The sequence below is a fragment of the Typopeltis vanoorti genome, chromosome 17 (genome assembly GCF_054136105.1).
Source record: "Typopeltis vanoorti isolate ZY-2024b chromosome 17, IOZ_Tvanoo_1.0, whole genome shotgun sequence".
NCBI lineage: Eukaryota > Metazoa > Arthropoda > Arachnida > Uropygi > Thelyphonidae > Typopeltis > Typopeltis vanoorti.
In genome coordinates, this window is record NC_143565.1 from 113,977,340 (window position 1) to 113,998,274 (window position 20,935).

Here is a 20,935-nt window from a genome sequence, read left to right on the forward strand (position 1 = left end):
TTGCACGAACACTACACATTACGAATTCATCTAGCGGCGACTTCCCGACATAGATTATGTTATAAAACACTTTAGTACACTAACCACGCTAATAAAGCTCCAATAATATACCAAAATTACACACTTAAGTTTTGGCTTGTAACAGCCTTCATCAGGTGACATTATAAAAGAAAGAAAAAAGAAAAAACACTGAAGCTTAAATAAACTATGAAGATCACAGAGAGTCTCCATACATAATTGACATTAATGAAAGTGCGTTTAGTTTACGCACTTTCCCAACAAATTATTGTTGGGAAAGTGCTTGCTAGTAGCATCTCGTGAACGCCAGTACATGATTACAGCTGAATGTTGTAGCTCATTATTTAGATGAACAGGATTGAAGAAAGATGTTAGTAGATTTTTCACAGCAGACTTTGTGACTTTGGTTTTCATCATTAGGATTAGCCGAGAAAAGGATGACTTGATAATGCACTGGCTCGCTGTCTCTTGTAAGTAACGTCCCTCATGTATTCTTCCATATGCAATTCGACAGATTTGTCTGTCTGCCCAAAATAAGGAATATCACAATCACACAATATTTTATATACAATAAATAATAAAATAATTTTCATCTAAATAATAACTTGAGCTACAACCTCCCAGATTGTCATTCAGCTGTAATCATGTACTGGCGTTCACGAGATGCTACTAGCATGCGCTTTCCCAACAATACAACTAATGAAGAACAGCTTTAAATACAACCACAATTTAATGTCAATTATGTATAGAGACTCTCTATGATGTTCATAGTTTATTTAAGCTTCAGTGTTTTTTCTTTTTTTTTTATAATGTCACCTGATGAAGCCTGTTACAAGCCGAAACTAGTCTTGTTTTTATATTAAAACCTTTTTACTTGAATCTTGATTCTAGTCATTCAATTATTTTTAAAAAATATGTATGTTAACCGAGTTAATGATCATTCTTTCATATATGTATATATATTAGGGTTACCAAATAATTTTATAAGCTTGGTTATTTAACTCCTAATCCCAAGTAAGCAAACAGTTAAGTTTGCACCTGAAACATAGTTCAAGTCTAAAGATGGTACAACACCAGGGCAACTCATTAAAGGTGGGTAAAGCTCTGATCAATATTCTTAGTATTACTATAATGTAAAGCACATCTCACTAGAAGATGTATACTGCAATACATTATGGGTGTGGTCACTACCCAGACCGGTTTCAACCTTTTTTGAGGTTTCCTCAGTGAGCAGCTAGACCCTAAATAACAAGGTTTTAGTACAGAGCCTTATCAACTTTACCTATACAAGTTGCTACAAGTTTACATTATGGGAAATACTAAGAATAGTGATCAGAGCTTTACCACCTTTACAATGAGTTGCCCCGGCGTCGTACCATCTTTAGACTTGAACTATGTTTCAGGTGCAAACTTAACTGTTTGCTTACTTGGGATTAGGAGTTAAATAACCAAGAATATAAAATTACTTGGTAATCCTAATATACAGTATCCCCAAGTTAAAAAAATTAATTACATCTATATCTACTTCAGAGATTCTTATTAAAAATAAAAACACCTTGTAGCAACTTGTATAGGTAAAGTTGATAAGGCTCTGTATTACTAAAACCTTGGTATTTAGGGTCTAGCTACTCTCTGAGGAGACCTCAAAAAAGGTTGAAACTGGTCTGGGTAGCGACCCCACCCATAATGTATTGCAGTATACATCTTCTAGTGAGATGTGCTTTACATTATGGGAAATACTAAGAATAGTGATCAGAGCTTTACCCACCTTTAGGGAACCAGGGTGAACAGCGAAAAGTTAATTACTGGAACAAATTTGAAAAAACATCCCAACTCAACATCACCAGAGTTAAAGATCAGTACTATCAACATAACAAGCCTGAATGGCAAAGAAATGGAGCTAGCTGAGGAATTAGATAAGTACCAGATAGACATTACAGGGGTGACTGAAACAAAAAAAGACAAAAACTAGTGAGATATTTTTGAGCAATAAATACAAAATGTTATATTCAGGCAATAACAATCAAGGAAAAGAAGGAGTAGCCATAGTATTCAACACTAAATAAGAGGCTAACCTTCTTGAATGGCAGGCAGTCTCAATTAGAGTGATGTGGGCAAATATGAGATGGGGAACTGGACAATGAGACTAATTTGTGCCTATGGTCACACAGAAGATTCTACTAAGATAGAAGTGGAGGAATTTTTTGATGCTTTAGAGATAGCAACTGACACAATGAAAAAGGAAAAGTTGGTCCTTGTTGGGGATCTAAACAGCAGAGTAGGAAATGATAATCAGACATACAAAAATATTTAGGGAAAATTTGGAGAAAAGAGCAAAGCTAATAATAATGGCAAATACCTGTTGGATTTCTGCTCAGGACATGGACTGGTTATTACTAACACCATGTTCCAACATAAAAATGTGCACAAATTCACATGGAGAGAAGAGGCAAGAAATAAGAAATATATCATTGACTATGTTATTTGATAATGATGTTTTCTCCCTGGTGCAGGACACCAGAGTGTACAGAGGATTTGAAATTGGAAGTGATCACTATTTGGTCTTGAGCAGGATAAAATTGAATTTCATATTGAAAAGAATAACATGTAAGAAAGTTTTAAAGCAAATAAAAGTTGAGCAGCTCTCAGATATGAACTATGAACTGTAGACTAAAATACACAAAGAATATTGAAGAAAAGATGAAAGAGTTTGAGAACAGGAATCAAACCTTGGAGATTCAGTGGCAAGCCTTGAAGAAAATCTTGACTGATTCTGCCAGAGAGGCATGTGGTGAGGTTGTCTGCAAGGATAAAAAAATCAGAACTCCCTGGTGGACACAGGAAGTTAAAGAGGCAATGAAGAAAAAGAAGAAAGAATATCAAAAGTTCCTGGCAAATAAGTCAGCTTGTGCTCTTAGAGAATACAGAGACAAATGTAAGAAAGCGAAACACTGTGTAAAACTAGCTAAACAAAAGTCATGGGAAAACTTTGGTAAGAACATAGAAAATAAATATCAAGAAGGTGGTAAGATATTCTGGAGGTTGTTGAAGAAGCTTCGAAATGGAGGAAAGAGTGCTGTAAAAGGAGTTAGAGATGATAAAGGTGACATGAAAACTGGAGAAAAGATATCTTTCAAGTATGGAGTAATTACTTCGAGAAATTGCTAAATGAAACAAGCAGTGATAGCACAGTGTTAAGAAACACTCAACAGGCATACAGCGTGGAATACATATCCATACTTGAAGTAGAAAAAGCCATCAAAGGCTTGAAATGTGGAAAGGCAACAGGAGTAGATGATATTTGACCAGAAATGCTGAATTATGGTGGTATAAGAGTCTTACAATGGCTGCACTGCATAGTTCAGAAAGACTGGACAGAGGGACGAATTCCTAATGATTAGAGTAGAGCTCTCATAGTACCCATATATATAAAAAGGGAAATAAAACTGAATGTGAGAATTACAGAGGTATATCCCTACTGAGTGTTCCTGATAAGATATATATGACTTGAGAAAAGGTTGAGAAGAATTGTGGAAGAAAAGCTTGTTGAAGAACAAGCTGGATTCAGGCCAAATAGAGGCTGTCAGGATCAGATCTTCACTTTACGACAAATAGTTCAGAAATCATGGGAGTATAACAAAGATCTCTATTTAAGTTTTGTAGATCTGGAAAAGGCATATGACAAGGTGCCAAGAGAGAAGCTATTCAATATGCTACAGTTATATGGTGTCAATGAGGCATTATATCAAGCAATAGTCTTTATTTGAGTTGTAAGTCAGCAGTTAGAATTGAAGGAAGTACAGGAAGATGGTTTAATGTTAAATCTGGTGTGAGACGAGGATGGAGGAAAGTGGTATCTAACATGATTTTTAGTGAAGATGGTAAATTAAATATGGAAATAGAAAAAAGAATCAGCAAAGCTGGTATGGTGGGAAGTCAATTGAATAAATTCATATGGAATAAGAAGAAATTAGTCAGAACACTAAATTAGCTGTATACAAGACAGTGTTGAAACCAGTTTTAACTTATGGATCTGAGAGCTGGGTCAGGAGTAAAATACTTGATCAAAGACAAGAGACCGCAGATATGAAACAGATATGAGAGTCCTGAGAAAGATTAGAGGTGTGAACAGATGGCATCAATAACAATAGCATATTAAAAACGAGGATATTAGGAAAGAACTTGACATTGTCAGCATCCAGGAATGCGTTAGCAGAGCTAATCTCAGATGGTATGGTCACTTCGGTGAAGAAAGATTAGCAAAACAAGTGTTCTCTGCCAGGTTGGCAGGAAAACGACCCAGAGGAAGACCAAGATATAGGTGGATTGATACGGTACAAAGTGCCTTAGACGACAGAAATATAAAATCTGATAATATTGGAGTCTTGACAAGTAACAGACTGATCTGGAGGAAAACTGTAGATAGGAAGTTAGTAATGATGTAAATTTTTCATGTAGTACTACTATCATATCCTGTACACCCCCTTGAGGATACATGGCAGGAATTTGATGATGATGATGATATATATTATGGGCAAGGAAATGAAATAATACAGCAAGAATGAATATCTTAATGACCAACAATAATGTGAAAACATAAAAAATAAGTAGTTTGAGATATATTTAAAAATACAGAAAAAATATAAAAAAGTAAATAGAAAAACAGCAAAAATTCTGATTTTAAGAAATTTAAGATTTGTTCAGAGCTATGTTCTGGAACAATTTGAATCTTGTATTAGTCTAAACAGATTGTGTTTACGGCAAGGACAATTCTAATGATAACTTTTTTCGTAAAATTTGCAACAAGATATGCAACTTGATAAAGCTATTCATAGGTGTTTATGCATGCATTTATGAAATCAAAAAATAGAGCAGTTCTCACATCAAAAAATTGCAGAGTATCTTCTAGATTTGGAAATTTTCCTCCATCATCCAAAAATGTGGTGCATTTTCTAAGAGTTGAAGACCTAAAGAAGAAGTTACAATTTTAATTAAGAAATTTTGTTCAAGTTTTATCAAATAAATTCATCTAACATTAAAAGATCCTGAAGTAGTAATTAAAAATATTTCATAAAAGTATTTATATTTATAGGATTTTAACATAAACATTAATTATTGAAAGTTTATTTTTCACTTGGTTAGAGTATAATAAAATTAGTTTAATCCTTCATCCAAGTGTGAGCAAACAAAGTTTGCGCCTGAAGTATCTTCAGGACTAGGGTAAGGTGATACCACACCAGGGCAACTCGTTGCAAAGGTGGAGAAAGCTACCAACACTCCTATCTCAGTATCTCCTATATGCAAAACACATCTCCTTGCGGATATGTCTAATGTTATGCATTAAGGGAAGGGCCACTACCCAGACTAGTTTCGACCTTTATTGAGGTCTCTTCAGTGGGAGCCAGGCCCTAGTGGAAATACCAGGCAGAAGCATTTGCAGGTCATCTCTACCTATAGGAGTTGCCAAATGGTGTGCCACCCTTTTTTAATAAATTACTCTGGATTTAGAGAAGGTTGTTGAAAGTTTATTTTTCACTTGGTTAGAGTATAATAAAATTAGTTTAATCCTTTATCCAAGTGTGAGCAAACAAAGTTTGCGCCTGAAGTATCTTCAGGACTAGGGTAAGGTGATACCACACCAGGGCAACTCGTTGTAAAGGTGGAGAAAGCTACCAATACTCCTATCTCAGTATCTCCTATAATGCAAAACACATCTCCTTGCAGATATGTCTAATGTTATGCATTAAGGGAAGGGCCACTACCCAGACTAGTTTCGACCTTTATTGAGGTCTCTTCAGTGGGAGCCAGGCCCTAGTGGAAATACCAGGCAGAAGCATTTGCAGGTCATCTCTACCTATAGGAGTTGCCAAATGGTGTGCCACCCTTTTTTAATAAATTACTCTGGATTTAGAGAAGGTTGTTGAAAGTTTATTTTTCACTTGGTTAGAGTATAATAAAATTAGTTTAATCCTTTATCCAAGTGTGAGCAAACAAAGTTTGCTCACACCTGGCTCCCACTGAAGAGACCTCAATAAAGGTCGAAACTAGTCTGGGTAGTGGCCCTTCCCTTAATGCATAACATTAGACATATCCGCAAGGAGATGTGTTTTGCATTATAGGAGATACTGAGATAGGAGTGTTGGTAGCTTTCTCCACCTTTGCAACGAGTTGCCCTGGTGTGGTATCACCTTACCCTAGTCCTGAAGATACTTCAGGTGCAAACTTTGTTTGCTCACACTTGGATAAAGGATTAAACTAATTTTATTAAACATTAATTATGTTCGAAAATAATGTTCTAAACTACGAAACTTCTTTAAAGAACTGTAAGAAAAAGTCTCATAGTTCAACCTTTCAACCATGCTTAGCTACTATGAAACCACAACATCTTTAAAGAACTGTAAGAAAAAGTCTCATAGTTCAACCTTTCAACCATGCTTAGCTACTATGAAACCACAACATATGCTCCTCTGGGGGAGAAAACCTGGGTTTGAATCATGTCAATAAAGCAAGCAACCTTTATATGCAGTTTCATAGTCACATAAGAGATAGTAAGATTTTTTCCCTTCTGTAAGCAGGCAAATCAGTTCTGTGAACATACATATCTACAGACATAATATACCTATTCCTTTAGGAGATGTAGAGTAACTTCGCTGCATTAAAAGATTGTAAACTCCTAATCAAGGGACTCAACCAGCCCTGCCTAGAATGGAAAAAGGTGAATAAAAAATAAGATATTATTACTGCAAAATAACATAAATGAATCATGCAGTACTAATCTATATGCTTCTGGGGGAAACATTACAAGAATCCGATGATATACACATTATTTTACTAGAAGTTTAACTTTTCCAAAAATATCTGCAATATATTATTACTAATATTTTTGGGAAAGTGTTACTAAAGCTGTTAAGAAAACTGAGCATTGAATGGATAGCATTATGATCTATAGGTTAAGCTACAACAAAGTCAGAAAAATAATACATATCAAATTCCTGTAACGTGTCCTTCCAGGAGCACACAAGTTAGTACTACACAGTCTTTATATTCTAATAGCTGTGTTAATCCAGCCAAGCTCTTGGACTTCTCTAAGCCTTTTGTCTACTCGAACACTTTTTTTTTTTTTTGCTTTCTCACATTCTGATAAGTGATCACACCACCTGATTAGCAATGCTCACACACTGTTGAATGCAAACAATTGTACATGTTTTTGGTCATAAAGTGTTACAAAATAAAGACTTATTGTTACATAGACCATATATTTATAACGTAGTTAAAGTCTTACAAATTGCCTACCGGTTTCGCTAGTAACTGACTAGCTTTCTCAAGGCTTGCATAGTACAACAAAAGGTAAATGCAAAAAAGGTTTAAAAAATACAAAGAACCGTTAGTACCTGTTAGGTAGCTAGGGTGACACGTTCGCGTGACATAACTACTCAGCATCATGAACACGCGTTACATGCAAACGTGTAATATGATTATTTGTGTACTGTAGCTCTGTTGAACTGAGGTAATTAGATTTTTCCAGGTATAGTTCAGAATGGCACCTTGATTTCTGTTTAGGTTACTTCTCGTACGTAGTACAACTGCCGCTTCTTTAAATACTCAATGTCTGTAATCCTCTTCTACGTAGGGCATGGAGCTGTTATTCCAGTCTATAGTGTGGTTCGAAGTTGAAAAGTGATGTGCCAATCCTGAGGTGATCGTTCTGTTGTGATTAACATCGCCTACATGTTCTTTCTGTCTTATTTCCAGGCTTCTCGAAGTCTGTCCAATGTAGGAAAGACCGCACGTGCATGGAAAATTATACACACCTGTGTATAATTTTCCATGCACGTGCGGTGCATATTTATAAAATGGCACACTGTCTTTAGGAGATCTTAGGACCTGTCTTATGCTATTTGTTGGTTTAAATACAACTCTGATGTTATGTGTCTTTAACAATCTTGCAATTTTTGTGGAAGTTGAACCTATAAAGAGGATGACTGCTGTTGAAATTTGCTGGGCGACTGTTCTTTCTTGTTGGTTATCTTTGTATAGAAATTTGTTGATAACGTGTCTAGGATAACCATTTTTTGATAGAGTTGTAGCTATTTGAGACAGTTCTGTTTGAACTTCTTCCTCGTCAGAGATAAATTTTCTAGCTCGATTTCTTAGCATGTGGATGATGCTGTGTTTCTGTGACCTATGATGGTTAGAAGAGTAATGTAGATATCTTCCAGTGTCCGTTGGTTTTTTGTAAATTGACAATTTGATACTGTCTCCTTGTCTTTTTACTAGTAAGTCCAAGAAGTGTAGCTATTCGTTATTTTCTACTTCTAGAGTAAATTTTATTTTATTGTGGAGTCCATTGATTCTGTTAACAAACATGTGTAGGCTTTCTAAGTTGTTTGTCCATATGATGAAGATGTCATCCACATATGGTTATCCTAGACACATTATCAACAAATTTCTATACAAAGATAACCAACAAGAAAGAACAGTTGCCCAGCAAATTTCAACAGCAGTCATCCCCTTTATAGGTTCAACTTCCACAAAAATTGCAAGATTGTTAAAGACACATAACATCAGAGTTGTATTTAAACCAACAAATAGCATAAGACAGGTCCTAAGATCTCCTAAAGAACAGTGTGCCATTTTATAAATATCCAGGTGTGTATAATATTCCATGTGGGTGCGGTCTTTCCTACATTGGACAGACTTCGAGAAGCCTGGAAATAAGACAGAAAGAACATGTAGGTGATGTTAATCACAACAGAACGATCACCTCAGGATTGGCACATCACTTTTCAACTTCGAACCACGCTATAGACTGGAATAACAGCTCCATGCCCTACGTAGAAGAGGATTACAGACATCGAGTATTTAAAGAAGTGGCAGTTGTACTACGTACGGGAAGTAACCTAAACAGAAATCAAGGTGCCATTCTGAACAATACCTGGAAAAATCTAATTAACTCCCTCAGTTCAACAGAGCTACAGTACACAAATAATCATATTACGCGTTTGCATGTAACGCATGTTCATGATGCTGAGTAGTTATGTCACGTGAACGTGTCACCCTAGCTACCTAACAGGTACTAACGGTGCTTTGTATTTTTTAAACCTTTTTTGCATTTACCTTTTTTTGTACTATGCAAACCTTGAGAAAGCTAGTCAGTTACTAAAGAAGCCGGTAGGCAATTTGTAAGACCTTAACTACGTTATAAATATATGGTCTATGTAACAATAAGTCTTTATTTTGAATGCAAACATGTCAAGCTCTCTTCTGATGTCATTCTTTTTAATGTAATTTTGCAACTGATGATGTCTGCTGCCTTCAATAATTTTTCTCACAACTCTCATATCTGTGGTTTCTAATTTCTACTTTATTTCTAACCCAAATCTCTAATTAAAACTGGTTTGAAAACAGTAGCATGCTGCTAGTTTAGTGTTTTGGCTATGCTGTCTTATCTCTTATTTAATCACATGGCTCCATACTACACCAGCTTTACAAATTCTGTTATATATTTTCAAAATTAATTTATTGTCTTCACTAAAAATTGTTTTAAAATTTTCTTGTTCTACAGGTTCTCCAATGATAATGAAGCTGATATTTCTAGGTTCTTTCAAATTTTCATAGTTTGTCTTTTTATTGCAGATTTTCTTAACAAATTTGTTATAGCAGTTCAGTTAACTTAATGAGCCCCAAAGAACTGAGTTCAATATTTCTGATTTTGCATCTTGTCTTACACTTGATTTTACATGCAACCTCCTATACTTCCTTCAGTTCTAACTGTTGCTTTACAGCATAAATATACTACTTTCCATAATGTCCCTATTCAATATAATTTATAGTTCTTAACTGCTTTTCTCTTGTCACATTATAACATGCATTTTTCCAAATCTACAAAGAAATCCATGATTCTCCACTTAAGACAGAAATCTCATTCTGACAATTCTTATTAGCACAGACCAACTATTTCTTCACCAATTTTCTTTCTTATAATTTTGCTTGTGAGCATATAAATCTTACCTGAAATACTCAGTAGGGAAAAATTCCTCTTACTTTTCAAACAGTTTTATTTCACTTTATATAGACAGGTAATATGACTGCTCCAATCCATTCTTTCAACTACGGGCTGAGCATCTGTTCTCCAGCCAATAGGCTATAGGCTGAAACCCCAGTACATGCATCATACACATTTTGTACCTACCACTTAAAAACATTTTTAAGTGGTAGGTAGATGAATTTTGTGATCTACTGTAAGACTACCAACCTGCTTATTGGAGACCTTAAGTGGACTGAAAAACTTCACTTGATCTGCAGAGCAAGGTTTTCGGATTATATATCCCTTAGCCTACCAACTGCACTAATATCAATGTAGTATAGCAGGGTTTCCCAAATTGTGTTACGCGGAAAGTGAATAAGGGTTTCGTGATGTCAGTGACCAAGCCGTGTATTTTTAAACATGGAAGTAATTCGGGAAAGGGAATACTGCTGTTTATGACTGGTCATAAATATTGTCTACAAGCCGATTACAACAATCGGCAGTGTATCCTCTGTTCTCGAAACTGAATGAAATAACATCTGTGTTGCAAATGTTAGTGACCAATTTGCAAGGAAGTATAAAGAAAATTTTTCCAGTGAAATTGAAGATCAAGGTAGTCTGTATCCAGTTTTCAAATCTAGTAATACTGAATACTTTCTTCGCAAGTTCGTATTGTAGGGTGAAGGTGCTTGTTTCAAAACCATAGTGCCATGAGTTTTTAAAAGTAATAGGCCTACAGATTTAAATTTTAATATGAATAAGAGACAAGGGACTTTGTTTAATTTTGGTGTTAAGAAATCTCTTATTGAAGGTGTTTGTGACATAACAGATAGTGATTCATCCATCCAGCCTACAAAGCAATCTCCAGGATGTACAAAAGGTGGGGAAATCTACCAGCACACAGGAAAAAAAAAAAAATTTTGCATTCACTTGTTAAGTACTTATATATGATTATGCCATAATTAATTATTAATACATTACAAAATAACGAAGGTTTTCCGTGAAAATTTCAGGATTTGTGAAGTGTTCCGCCACTGCTTATTCCAGATATTCAGAATATCCTTATATTTAATTTTTATGTCATCTTGATCTCATGATACAATTTAATGGAATAAGTACAGCACAAAGAAAATAATTAAACAATAGGTTAAAATGTTTCAATATTTTTGTCTGTCACAAAGATACCGTAAGGAATACAATGTTAAAACTGTAATAACACACAAGAAACAGTAAGTGGAAGAATGAAATTAGACTATATAAAGACTAAGTCTTATGAGGGGGTGTCCTTTATGGGTGGTGTTGGCTAGGAGGCCAAAGAGCTGAAGTTTCCCAAATTGTGGGAAGTTTAACACACCATATTTATTACGATTAGGCTGAATTTTTAAATCTACTACTGATTCTAAAGAGTCTTTCAAGTTTGTATTTACTGTGATGGAGCATAATAGTTTTCTTCCATCCGATTCTGTGTAAGATATCTAAGACGTGGTCAGCTAGATCTGACTAACCATAGTTGTGGCAGCAAATGTTAGCAGATCTCCCAGTCTGACCAAAATATGATAAGTTGCAAGAACGAGGAACTTAGTAAATACCTTGAACAGAGAGAGAGGAAGAAGTGGATCCTTAGGAGAACAAAGAAGAGACACTAGCTTCAAATGATGCTTGAAAGCAGCACAGAGATTATATTTCTTTAAAGTTCAGCTATATTTTTTTTGATGGATATAGGGAATAGTAACAGCATTACTGGGGTCTATGCTGCGAGGGATGTGAGGAGGTGGAAGGGGCAGTTCAGATGTAAGAAAAGCTTGGGTGGAACAGATGTTAGAGGCTCTGTTGACAAGGATTTTGATGACACCATATTGTTGAGATGGGGAAAGTTCATGTATGTATCTACCTGTGTGGGTGGATTTTCTGCAAACTGTGCCATTGAGCAGAGCCATGTTGCCAAACAGAGAACACATCATCAATATATCTTAACCAAAAAGAAGGTTTGAGAGAGGCAGTATTAAGAGCATGTTCTTCAAAATGCTCTGTATAAAAATTTGCCAGGGGGTGGGTCAGAGAAGTGCCTTCTACCTGTTTATATAAGGTGCCCCTCCAAGAGAAGCAATCAGATCTCTTTAAATTTAGAGGATCATAAAGGGGATTTGTGAATAAGGAGATGACATTAAACATCATAATATTGTTTAAAACTAAATTTTGGATTAAGGATATGAAATGCACAGAATTACAGATTTAGATAATTGTTTTTCTAATTTAAAGTAGGGGAAACTATGTACACTGTAAATAAAATTAAATTAATAACTATAAAACTATTTAGATCCAAGGCCTTTTAAAATAAAAGTATACTTTGAGATCTCTTTATGTTTAAAGAATAAATTCATTCTCGCTTTCTGACTCATTCTATTAATGGTTTGTTTCACATGTACTTAATCAGTCTACTAGACTGAACATTTTATTTTCACAATATTGAATAAGAAAAAGATGAAGCTGGAAAAGTCTTGATTAAAAAAAAAAAAAATCAAAACGGTCTGAGTGGTTTAATGAGTTAAGAAACATCAGAGGCAATAAACAAAATTAACAGGAGAATAGTTAATTTTGGAAGGAAAAGAGAGAAAAAAAGGGGAGGAAGGCAAGACAATTTTATATTAGACAACCTTTTGATATATATAATGTGACTATGCACTTAAGCAGAGATATTATGGCTAATGGCAGAAAGAAATGAAACAGCACATGTATAAGTTTTAGCAGTATGTTCAAGTTACTGTCCTTACTAACTGAAGCTATATAATTTTGTATTTTGATGACAGTAAGTTATTTGGTTACTCCATCAAAGATAAAAGACCCCCCCCCATTCTATTATGGTGGCCAAATAAAAAATAAACATTTTTTATTTGGCAGATCCATATTTTTTTTACAATTTCAAAGGATTTTTAAAATAAAACAGTTCACTTCAAAATTGTTCAATTTCTGACTTTTTACTGCAGTTTTAATGCTCAAGGTGAGTACTTTTTGATTTCTTATTTGCATTTTCAGACAAACTATTTTTTTTCCTTCAAGATAATGACAACCTGCCAAGTTTTGTGTGTGTGTGCGTGTTTCATTTATACAGGTAGTGGAATATGTATGCCCAAATTGAAGCATTTCTTCTATGAAAAAAAAGAAAAAGGAAAAGAACAAAAAGAATCTGGTTAACCGCAAAGTTGATTCTTTATTCATGGAATGACATTTATTCCTTTGGAAAAAATAAATTACATTTAAATGGCAAGTTTCTCACTGGTGAAGGATGCTTGAGTGTACAGAGGATTTGAAATTGGAAGTGATCACCATTTAGTCTTCAGCAGGATAAAACTGAATTTCATATTGAAAAGAAGAATATGTAAGAAAGTTTTAAAGCAAACAAAAGTTAAGCAGCTCTCAGATGTGAACTAAAATACACAAACATTGGTTAAAATAGAACAAAATTTTATAAGCACTTTAAAATTGCAATGCACCTGTTTGTTACAAGCCCTAATGATATGAAAAAACATTATTACCGACATAGCTAAGTTACAATTCCTTTACATTAATTTTTTTTTTTTAAATGCTTTATTCTACTTTTACATTAATGATGGTGACATGTAAAACTCTCATTTCACATCACTCAGCAGGTCCCAAATATTGTCTTGATAAGTTAATGTACTAAATATGCTGAAAGACAGAACAAAAACATTGCAGTTTCCATCATTTTCAAAAGGTGACTAGGCTAAAAAATGAAAATAACAAAATAGTACCTTTGCTTAATGGCCATCTATCAGGATTTTCTTTCATAAAACTTTCAGATTTTTAATTGGTCCCCACATAACTTCTTATAAGCTTTAAATTCAGCCATTTTTAAATTTTTGTCTGAAAATGCAAATAAATCAAAACGAATGGCAGTAAGAAATCAGAAACTGGGCAACTGAAAATAATCTGCGATTAATTTTAAAACCCTCTAAAATTGTGAAAATTCTGCAGATCTGCAGAATAAAAATGGCCACCATAATTAACAGAATGACATGAAAAATCCAGAAAAATATTTTCTTCCATCTAAAAGAAGGGTGACAAAACTCACTTTCATCAAAATCAAGTTATGCAGCTTCATTCCCTCATTCATCACTGTGTTCTGTATAACACAATTTGACTTACCTATGAAAGGTTGTAATAGTACCTAAGGTACCATGGTTGGGCTAAGGATTTTTTTTTCTGTTTTTATTAATTTCTGAAGTAATATATTTGTATTTTAAAACAAACTTTTACTTGGTCAAGAAACCCTGCTCCACGGATCAAATGTGGAAGCCTCATCAGGCCTCCAATAAGCAGGAGTAGTCTCACATTAGGCACTGAAATTCATCTACCTAAAGGCAATCACATGTATCCCTGCTCATGACAGGATATGAATATGCAGCCTGTTGTTTTGGAAAATGAATATAACAACCACTAGGTCAGCAAAAAAAAAAAAAAAGTCATCAATGAATGAATGGATGGATGAATCAATCAATCAATGAGAGAAAGTAAGAAACTTGTCTCTGGCAATTATACTTTTTCATCTCTTGGCAGTTTCTTCTTCTTTGATGTTTCTGAGAGTTGAGAGAAAGGCTATAATTGGAAACAACATTTTTTAAGGTAATGACAGAAAAGATTATTTCTTCCCTTTAACATATTAGACTCGATGTCTGCCACAGCCAACCAAATAGGTTTGTATAAATCTAAAGAGTGATAGGGAATCCTGTTAACCCCCTATGTACAGTGTGCTTTGCCTGTCAAATACATGTGTCCAGTTGGTTTATGAAAAGCAAGTTTCTGGAAGAAAATCCTACCATATCCATATGAGATCAAATTTTATAACCATTTTAGTGTCTGTGCAATCTAGATAGAATTTAAAATTAGATCTTTCAACCAAATGGAATAATAATTACTAAATAAATATAAATTAGTGAGAGGTTTATATGCATTAACTATATAGCTAAGGCTGATTTAAATTAGTAGCACAATAAGTGTTAATGTAAATTGACAATGATAATGTACTGAAAGAAGGAAAAAAATATTGGCTTTCTTACTGGAACTCTTTGACAGTTTTGGAAAATTCTTCTACAATTTCAAGGGCCGTTTTAAAACCCTGAAGTGTGGCTAAAAAATCTCCTATTTTCCGTTTACTGTAGATTTCATCTTCATAAAAAACTGCTCTACTATCTGGATGATTTTTACTACGACGTGATGAACCTTGAGTATGAATCCTATTGCAAGAAAGGGAAGAAAGAAATAAATTGAATAAAAATAACATACCATAAAATAGCAAATATTTATGGCTGCAAAATATCTCTAAATCAAATTAATTACTTGCTCAAGAGCCTCTCAAGATCAGGAAGTTTCTTTAAAAGTGGTTTGATAGTTGTAAGGATATCTGGATTGTGATGTAGATCTTCTATAGCATCTAGCCTGTCTCTAATTGCATCTGGATCACAGAGAGGTGAACACAGCCATTGACGAAATAATCGCTTTCCTAAAAAAATTGTAGAGTAACTTGAATAACATCCTCATGAAAGCAGAATCAATAAATTCATTACTAATACTGTATATCAGCAGTGGCCAAAGAGCAGCCTAATTTCATAACAATTATTGTTTTTCTTTTTTTCAAAATTATTTACATATGCATTACAGGAAAGAAAATTTTGAGGAATAAAGTTTCCTCAGGGAAAGAACATCATCCTCTTCCACAGTTCCTGGCATATAACCTCAAAGTGTGTGCAAAATACTTAAGTTCTTACTAGTTTCCCATGAACAATTTTATTCCCAATTAATATGTTATTATCAGGTTTACAACATTCTTACAAATCATCAACTTTCAGAGACACAACTACAGGATCTTAGTGAACTGATGCACTATGAATAACTGCAGCAGTCAATCTAAATCTTGGTTTCCCTGTGGATCTTTTTAATGTGAGCAAACACCTGTTACGCTAACTTTTGTCTCTTTCATTATGCTGAAATGGCCGTATCACTTTAGATTAGTTCTGCCCACACATTCTTGAATGTTGGGCAGAATGAGAATATGATTTTGTCAATGATTGATCTGTCCACACCCCTAATTTTTCTCTTAACTCTCATATCTGTAGTTTCCCATCTTTGACTAAATGCTTTATTTCCAACTGACCTTCAGATTCACAAGTTAAATTTCATGAGAAAGACGTGTGTGTGTGTGTAAGAGAGAGAGAGAAGCTAACAACAACAAAAAGCTCATTGTTGAAGGTTTTAACAGCAGAGTAGAGAAAATACCAGACATATAGAAATGTTTTAGAAAAACCTGGAGAAAAGCTAATAATAATAATGGTAAGTACCCACTGGACTTCTATTGGGTGGAACTAGTCATCACTCATACCATGTTCCAGCATAAAGCAGCACATATATTCATGAAATGAGAACACAAAAGAAATGTCTTTGTTAATGATAATAGTGATATCTTCACAGCAGGTTAGGATACTAGAATACACAAAAAATCTAAAACATGAATTAGACCACCATTTAGTTTTGAGCAGGAGATTAATGAATATAATAACCAAAAAGAAAAATACATATGAAAGTTTATAAAAAAGCTAAGCTGAGCAGCTCTCGGAGGTGAACTGGAACATTAGGGAAAATAATTAGTCAAAAAACAAGAATTAACAAAACTTTGAAAACTGTCACAAAATCAGAAAAAAGAAACATTAAGAGACTACTGAAGATAAATATTATGAAGACGACAAAATATTCTAAGGCCACTGAAAAGCTTAGAAATGGAGGAAAGAAGACAGTAAAAGAAATCAGACATAAGAGTAACATCAAAACTGAAGGTAAGGATATTCTGGTGTCTGGAATATACTGTAATACAATCAGGAGTACATAGCAATACTTCATGTCTATCATCAAATTTCTGATATGTATCTTCATAGCATACAGCAGTGTTTTGCAAACTATTTTTTTAACTATGACCCACAATAAGAACTACATTTTATACTACAATCCAGTACACCCACACTAAAATGAAACAAAATTCACAAAACAATACATATCCTTACAAGTAAAAATCAATAATGTAACAAAGTTCGTATCAAATATGGGTTTATTAAAATTATATGACATAAAAAAAATACAAGGATAAAATTGAAACAGCAGTTGATCTAGTCATGCCACTATTTTTTTTTCCATCATTCTTTATTCTTCTAATATAATAAAACAATCATGATGGCATCCATTTGTGTTTTATACTTAGATTTGAACACTTCTACTAAATCAAATCAAAGTGTTTTAAAACTGCAAAATCTCTGAGATGTAGTCACAATTTTTTTTTTTTTTTGTTTATCTCATTCAAAAAACACTGGTCATGACTAAATTGACTTCATGATCCACTAATGGAGTGGCCTTGTTTGAAAAATGTTGCACTATTGCAATTGTACTAATTTCATGTTGTGCTATCAAGGTACAGTATATCATGATACTACAACATGAATAACTTACATTATTACTAACTTAACAATTTTCCTCCAAATTAGTCTATTACCTGTCAGGACTCTAATATTCTCAGATCTTATATTTCAGTCTTCAGAGACACTTCTAACCGCATCAACATACCTAGATATACATCTGAAAATTCCTGAAAGCTAACAATGTCAAATTCCTTCCTAATGTAATTTTTAATACAATTCTGCCATTGATGCCATATGTTCATTCCAATAATTTACCTAAGAACTCCCATATCTGTGGTCTCCAGTCTTTGATCAACTGTTTCATTTCTAATCCAGCTCTTAGATTTCTAAGTTAAAAGTTGCTGACCTGGTTGGCCGAGTGGTCAGCGTATCCGTTCTTCAGCCAAAAGGCTGCGGGTTCGAATCCTGCCGTGGGCATGAATGTTTGTGATTGTCTGTGAAAGTACTAGTGGTGATAGTCGGCAGTAGATGGCGTTTGTGTTAGATGATGAAAGTTGGTGGAGTAGTGAGACGAAGAGTTGTAGAGTAGATACCCTCCCTCAATGAGTCTTTAGACTCCCTGGAGGTGTGATGTAGTAATAATAATAATAATAAAAAGTGATTTGAACGCTCTCTTATATATGGCTACTCGAGTCTTTTTACAAATTTTTCACTAATTCCATATCGATTTATTCAGTAGACAGTGTACCACATGAGATCTGCTTATTATTTTCTATTTCCATATTTAATTTGCAATCTTCACTAAAATTGTTCCTATATAGCAGAAATGTTTCACTTGTTCTACAGGTTCTTCATTCACGAAGCAGCTAATATTTTCAAGGTTTTGTCTATTTTCACAGTAGCATTTCTATTGCAGAATTTCATACTAAATTTGTTACATCAATTATTCAAATTTAGTTAAGAATCCTGAGACTTTTTCTGAATTTGTTTAGGAGTATAGCATTCATCTGCATAAAATAAAGAGCTGAGATTAACATCTACAATTTTGATAGATCTTCTGCAGCTTTTCCCACTTAAGTAAGGTCGCTGTTTGTGGTGAGTCTCCTCCACAACTTCCTGTCTTGGGCTGTAGCCACATCCAAGTTCTTCATCCTCAAGTCCTCCTCCACCATCTCCCTCCATCTCTTCTTTGGCTGTCTGCACTTCCTATTCCCCTCCATCTACATGACCTTTCGTCCCACATACTCTTCCTTCCTCCTCATCACATGACCAAACCATCTCAACCTTGTTCCTGTATCTTTGCTCCTAAGTTCATAACTTTCACCGTTCCCCTAACACAGTCATTTCTCAGATAATCCTTTCTGGTCACACCGCACATCAACCTAAGCATTCTCATCTCTGCTACCTCCATCCTGCTTATGTTATTTTTCCTCAGGGCCACAGTTTCCAAAGCATATGTCATAGTTGGTCTCACTACTGTCCTGTAAATTTTGCTTTAGATTAGATTGATCGGCACCCTCTTATCACATAGCACTCCAGCCATCTCTCTCTCTCTCCAGTTCCTCCATCCTGCTTGTATCCCACTTCCTTCTCAGCCTCACCAACCTCTTTTATTGTTGAACCTAAGTATCTAAAGTCACTGACCTTCCTGATGACATTTCCTTCCAGCTCCAGATCTGTGTCCTGGCTGCCATCCACCTTGCAACACATATACTCAATCTTACTTCTGCTCAATCTCATACCCCTCTCTTCCAGTACTTTCCTCCAACTTTCCAGTTTGGCTGCCACTTCTTCTCTTGATTCTGCACACAGCACGATGTCATCTGCATACAACATAGTCCAAGATGCATCTTCTCTCACTTCCTCCGTCACAATATTAAACAGGAACGGACTTAATGCAGACCCTTGATACAAGCCAACTGTCACTGGAAAACTTTTTGTCACTCCCAGACAGGTTCGAACACTTGTCTTCACATTTCTGTACATCTCCTGCACCAACCTGACATATTTCTCCTGTACCTTCTTCTCTCTCAGACTTTGCCTTGGCACTCTACCATACGCTTTCTCCATATCAGCAAATACCAGATGTAGCTCCCATTGCTTCTCTCGAAACTTTTCCATCATCTGTCGTACCCCAAAGATAGCATCTGTGACCGATCGACCAGGCATGAAGCCAAATTGCTTCGCAATCTCCACCTCCTTCCTCAGTCTTCCATCAAGAACCCTTTCTAGGATTTTCATTGTGTGGGACATCAACTTTATTCCTCTGTAATTCTTACAGTCTTGTGCATCCTAATTTTGATAGATACCAAACCTAATTCCATTTACCTTCATAATGTGATTCACAATGATAACAGTGGGGATAGTGTGCACCCATCTTTGACCAAATTCTACATCATACCATCATTCTGTACTTTCTTCAATTCTAATTGACTCACAACTCAAATATCGACAATGTATTACTTGACACAACATCCCATTTACACAATTTAATTGTAACATTTTGAACACCTTTTCTCTTGGTATCTTTTTTAAATGCCTTTTCTAGATCTACAAAACTTAGAGATTCTTGTTATATTCCCATGATTTCACAACTATTTGTCTTTAATCGAATCCTGATGATATCTATTTGGGCTGAACCCAGCTTGTTCACTCTCTGAGTTTCCCTACATTTTTTCTTAGCCTCTCATCAAGAATACTTGAATAAATCTTACCTGGAATACTCAATAGAAAAATTCACTTTGCAGTTATCACATTCAGTTTTCTATTTCCTCCCCCCCCCACCACCAAAAGAGTTGCTATGAGATCTATACTCCAGTAATCTGGAATTCAATCTTCTACCCAGGCCTTCTGAATAATACTGTGCAATCAATGTAAAACATTTACATGTACATAGTTGAGCATTTCTAGTTGAATATCTATCATCTACTCCAGCTGCCTTTCCACATTTCAGGTTTTCGATAGTGTTTTTGTATTGATGCTGTTACTTGATGGCATTCCTCTTACATATTTTTATTCACTGTTCTATGATTTCTTGTTTCATTTAGTAATGTTTCAAAATGATTACTCCAGACATCAAGAATGTTTCTACTTGTATATTCAGTTTTTATGTTACCTTTATTATCTATCACTCCTTATAGGTACTCATTCCTCACAAGATGAGTTTAATGCTTCAGTCTGCCATTGAGTCTCCAAGGTTTGTTCTTGTTTTCAAAACTCATTTTCTCTCTGAACAAAATTTGGACATTTAAGTCTATAGTTCATCACTGAAAGCTGCTTGAATTTTAAAAAGAATCTGTTTTTTATATATCCCCCCCCTCAAACAAACTAGATAGCTATCCATTTCTATTTCAGATCAAATTCTTCCTCTTTCAAATCACAGAACACAAAGGTATCCTGAACCATCATGAGCATGTCGCTGTCAATGGTAACATGGTCAACAAGACCTTATTCCTTATTTTTTGGGTCTTGT

The 20,935-nt window shown here is 34.8% G+C and overlaps 1 protein-coding gene across 2 annotated transcripts in view; it reads right to left on the bottom strand.

The window, feature by feature from the left end:
* Nucleotides 1–20,935, bottom strand: part of Msh6 (DNA mismatch repair protein Msh6) — a 429,489-nt gene that overhangs the window by 147,200 nt on the left and 261,354 nt on the right. For both annotated transcript variants that reach the window (XM_090406801.1, XM_090406800.1), the window contains exons 19-21: nt 15,401–15,563; nt 15,121–15,297; nt 4,901–4,985 (exon numbers count right to left, since the gene is read on the bottom strand). In XM_090406801.1, the coding sequence (XP_090262927.1) occupies nt 4,901–4,985; nt 15,121–15,297; nt 15,401–15,563 (425 nt within the window). The remainder of the gene's footprint in view (nt 1–4,900; nt 4,986–15,120; nt 15,298–15,400; nt 15,564–20,935) is intronic.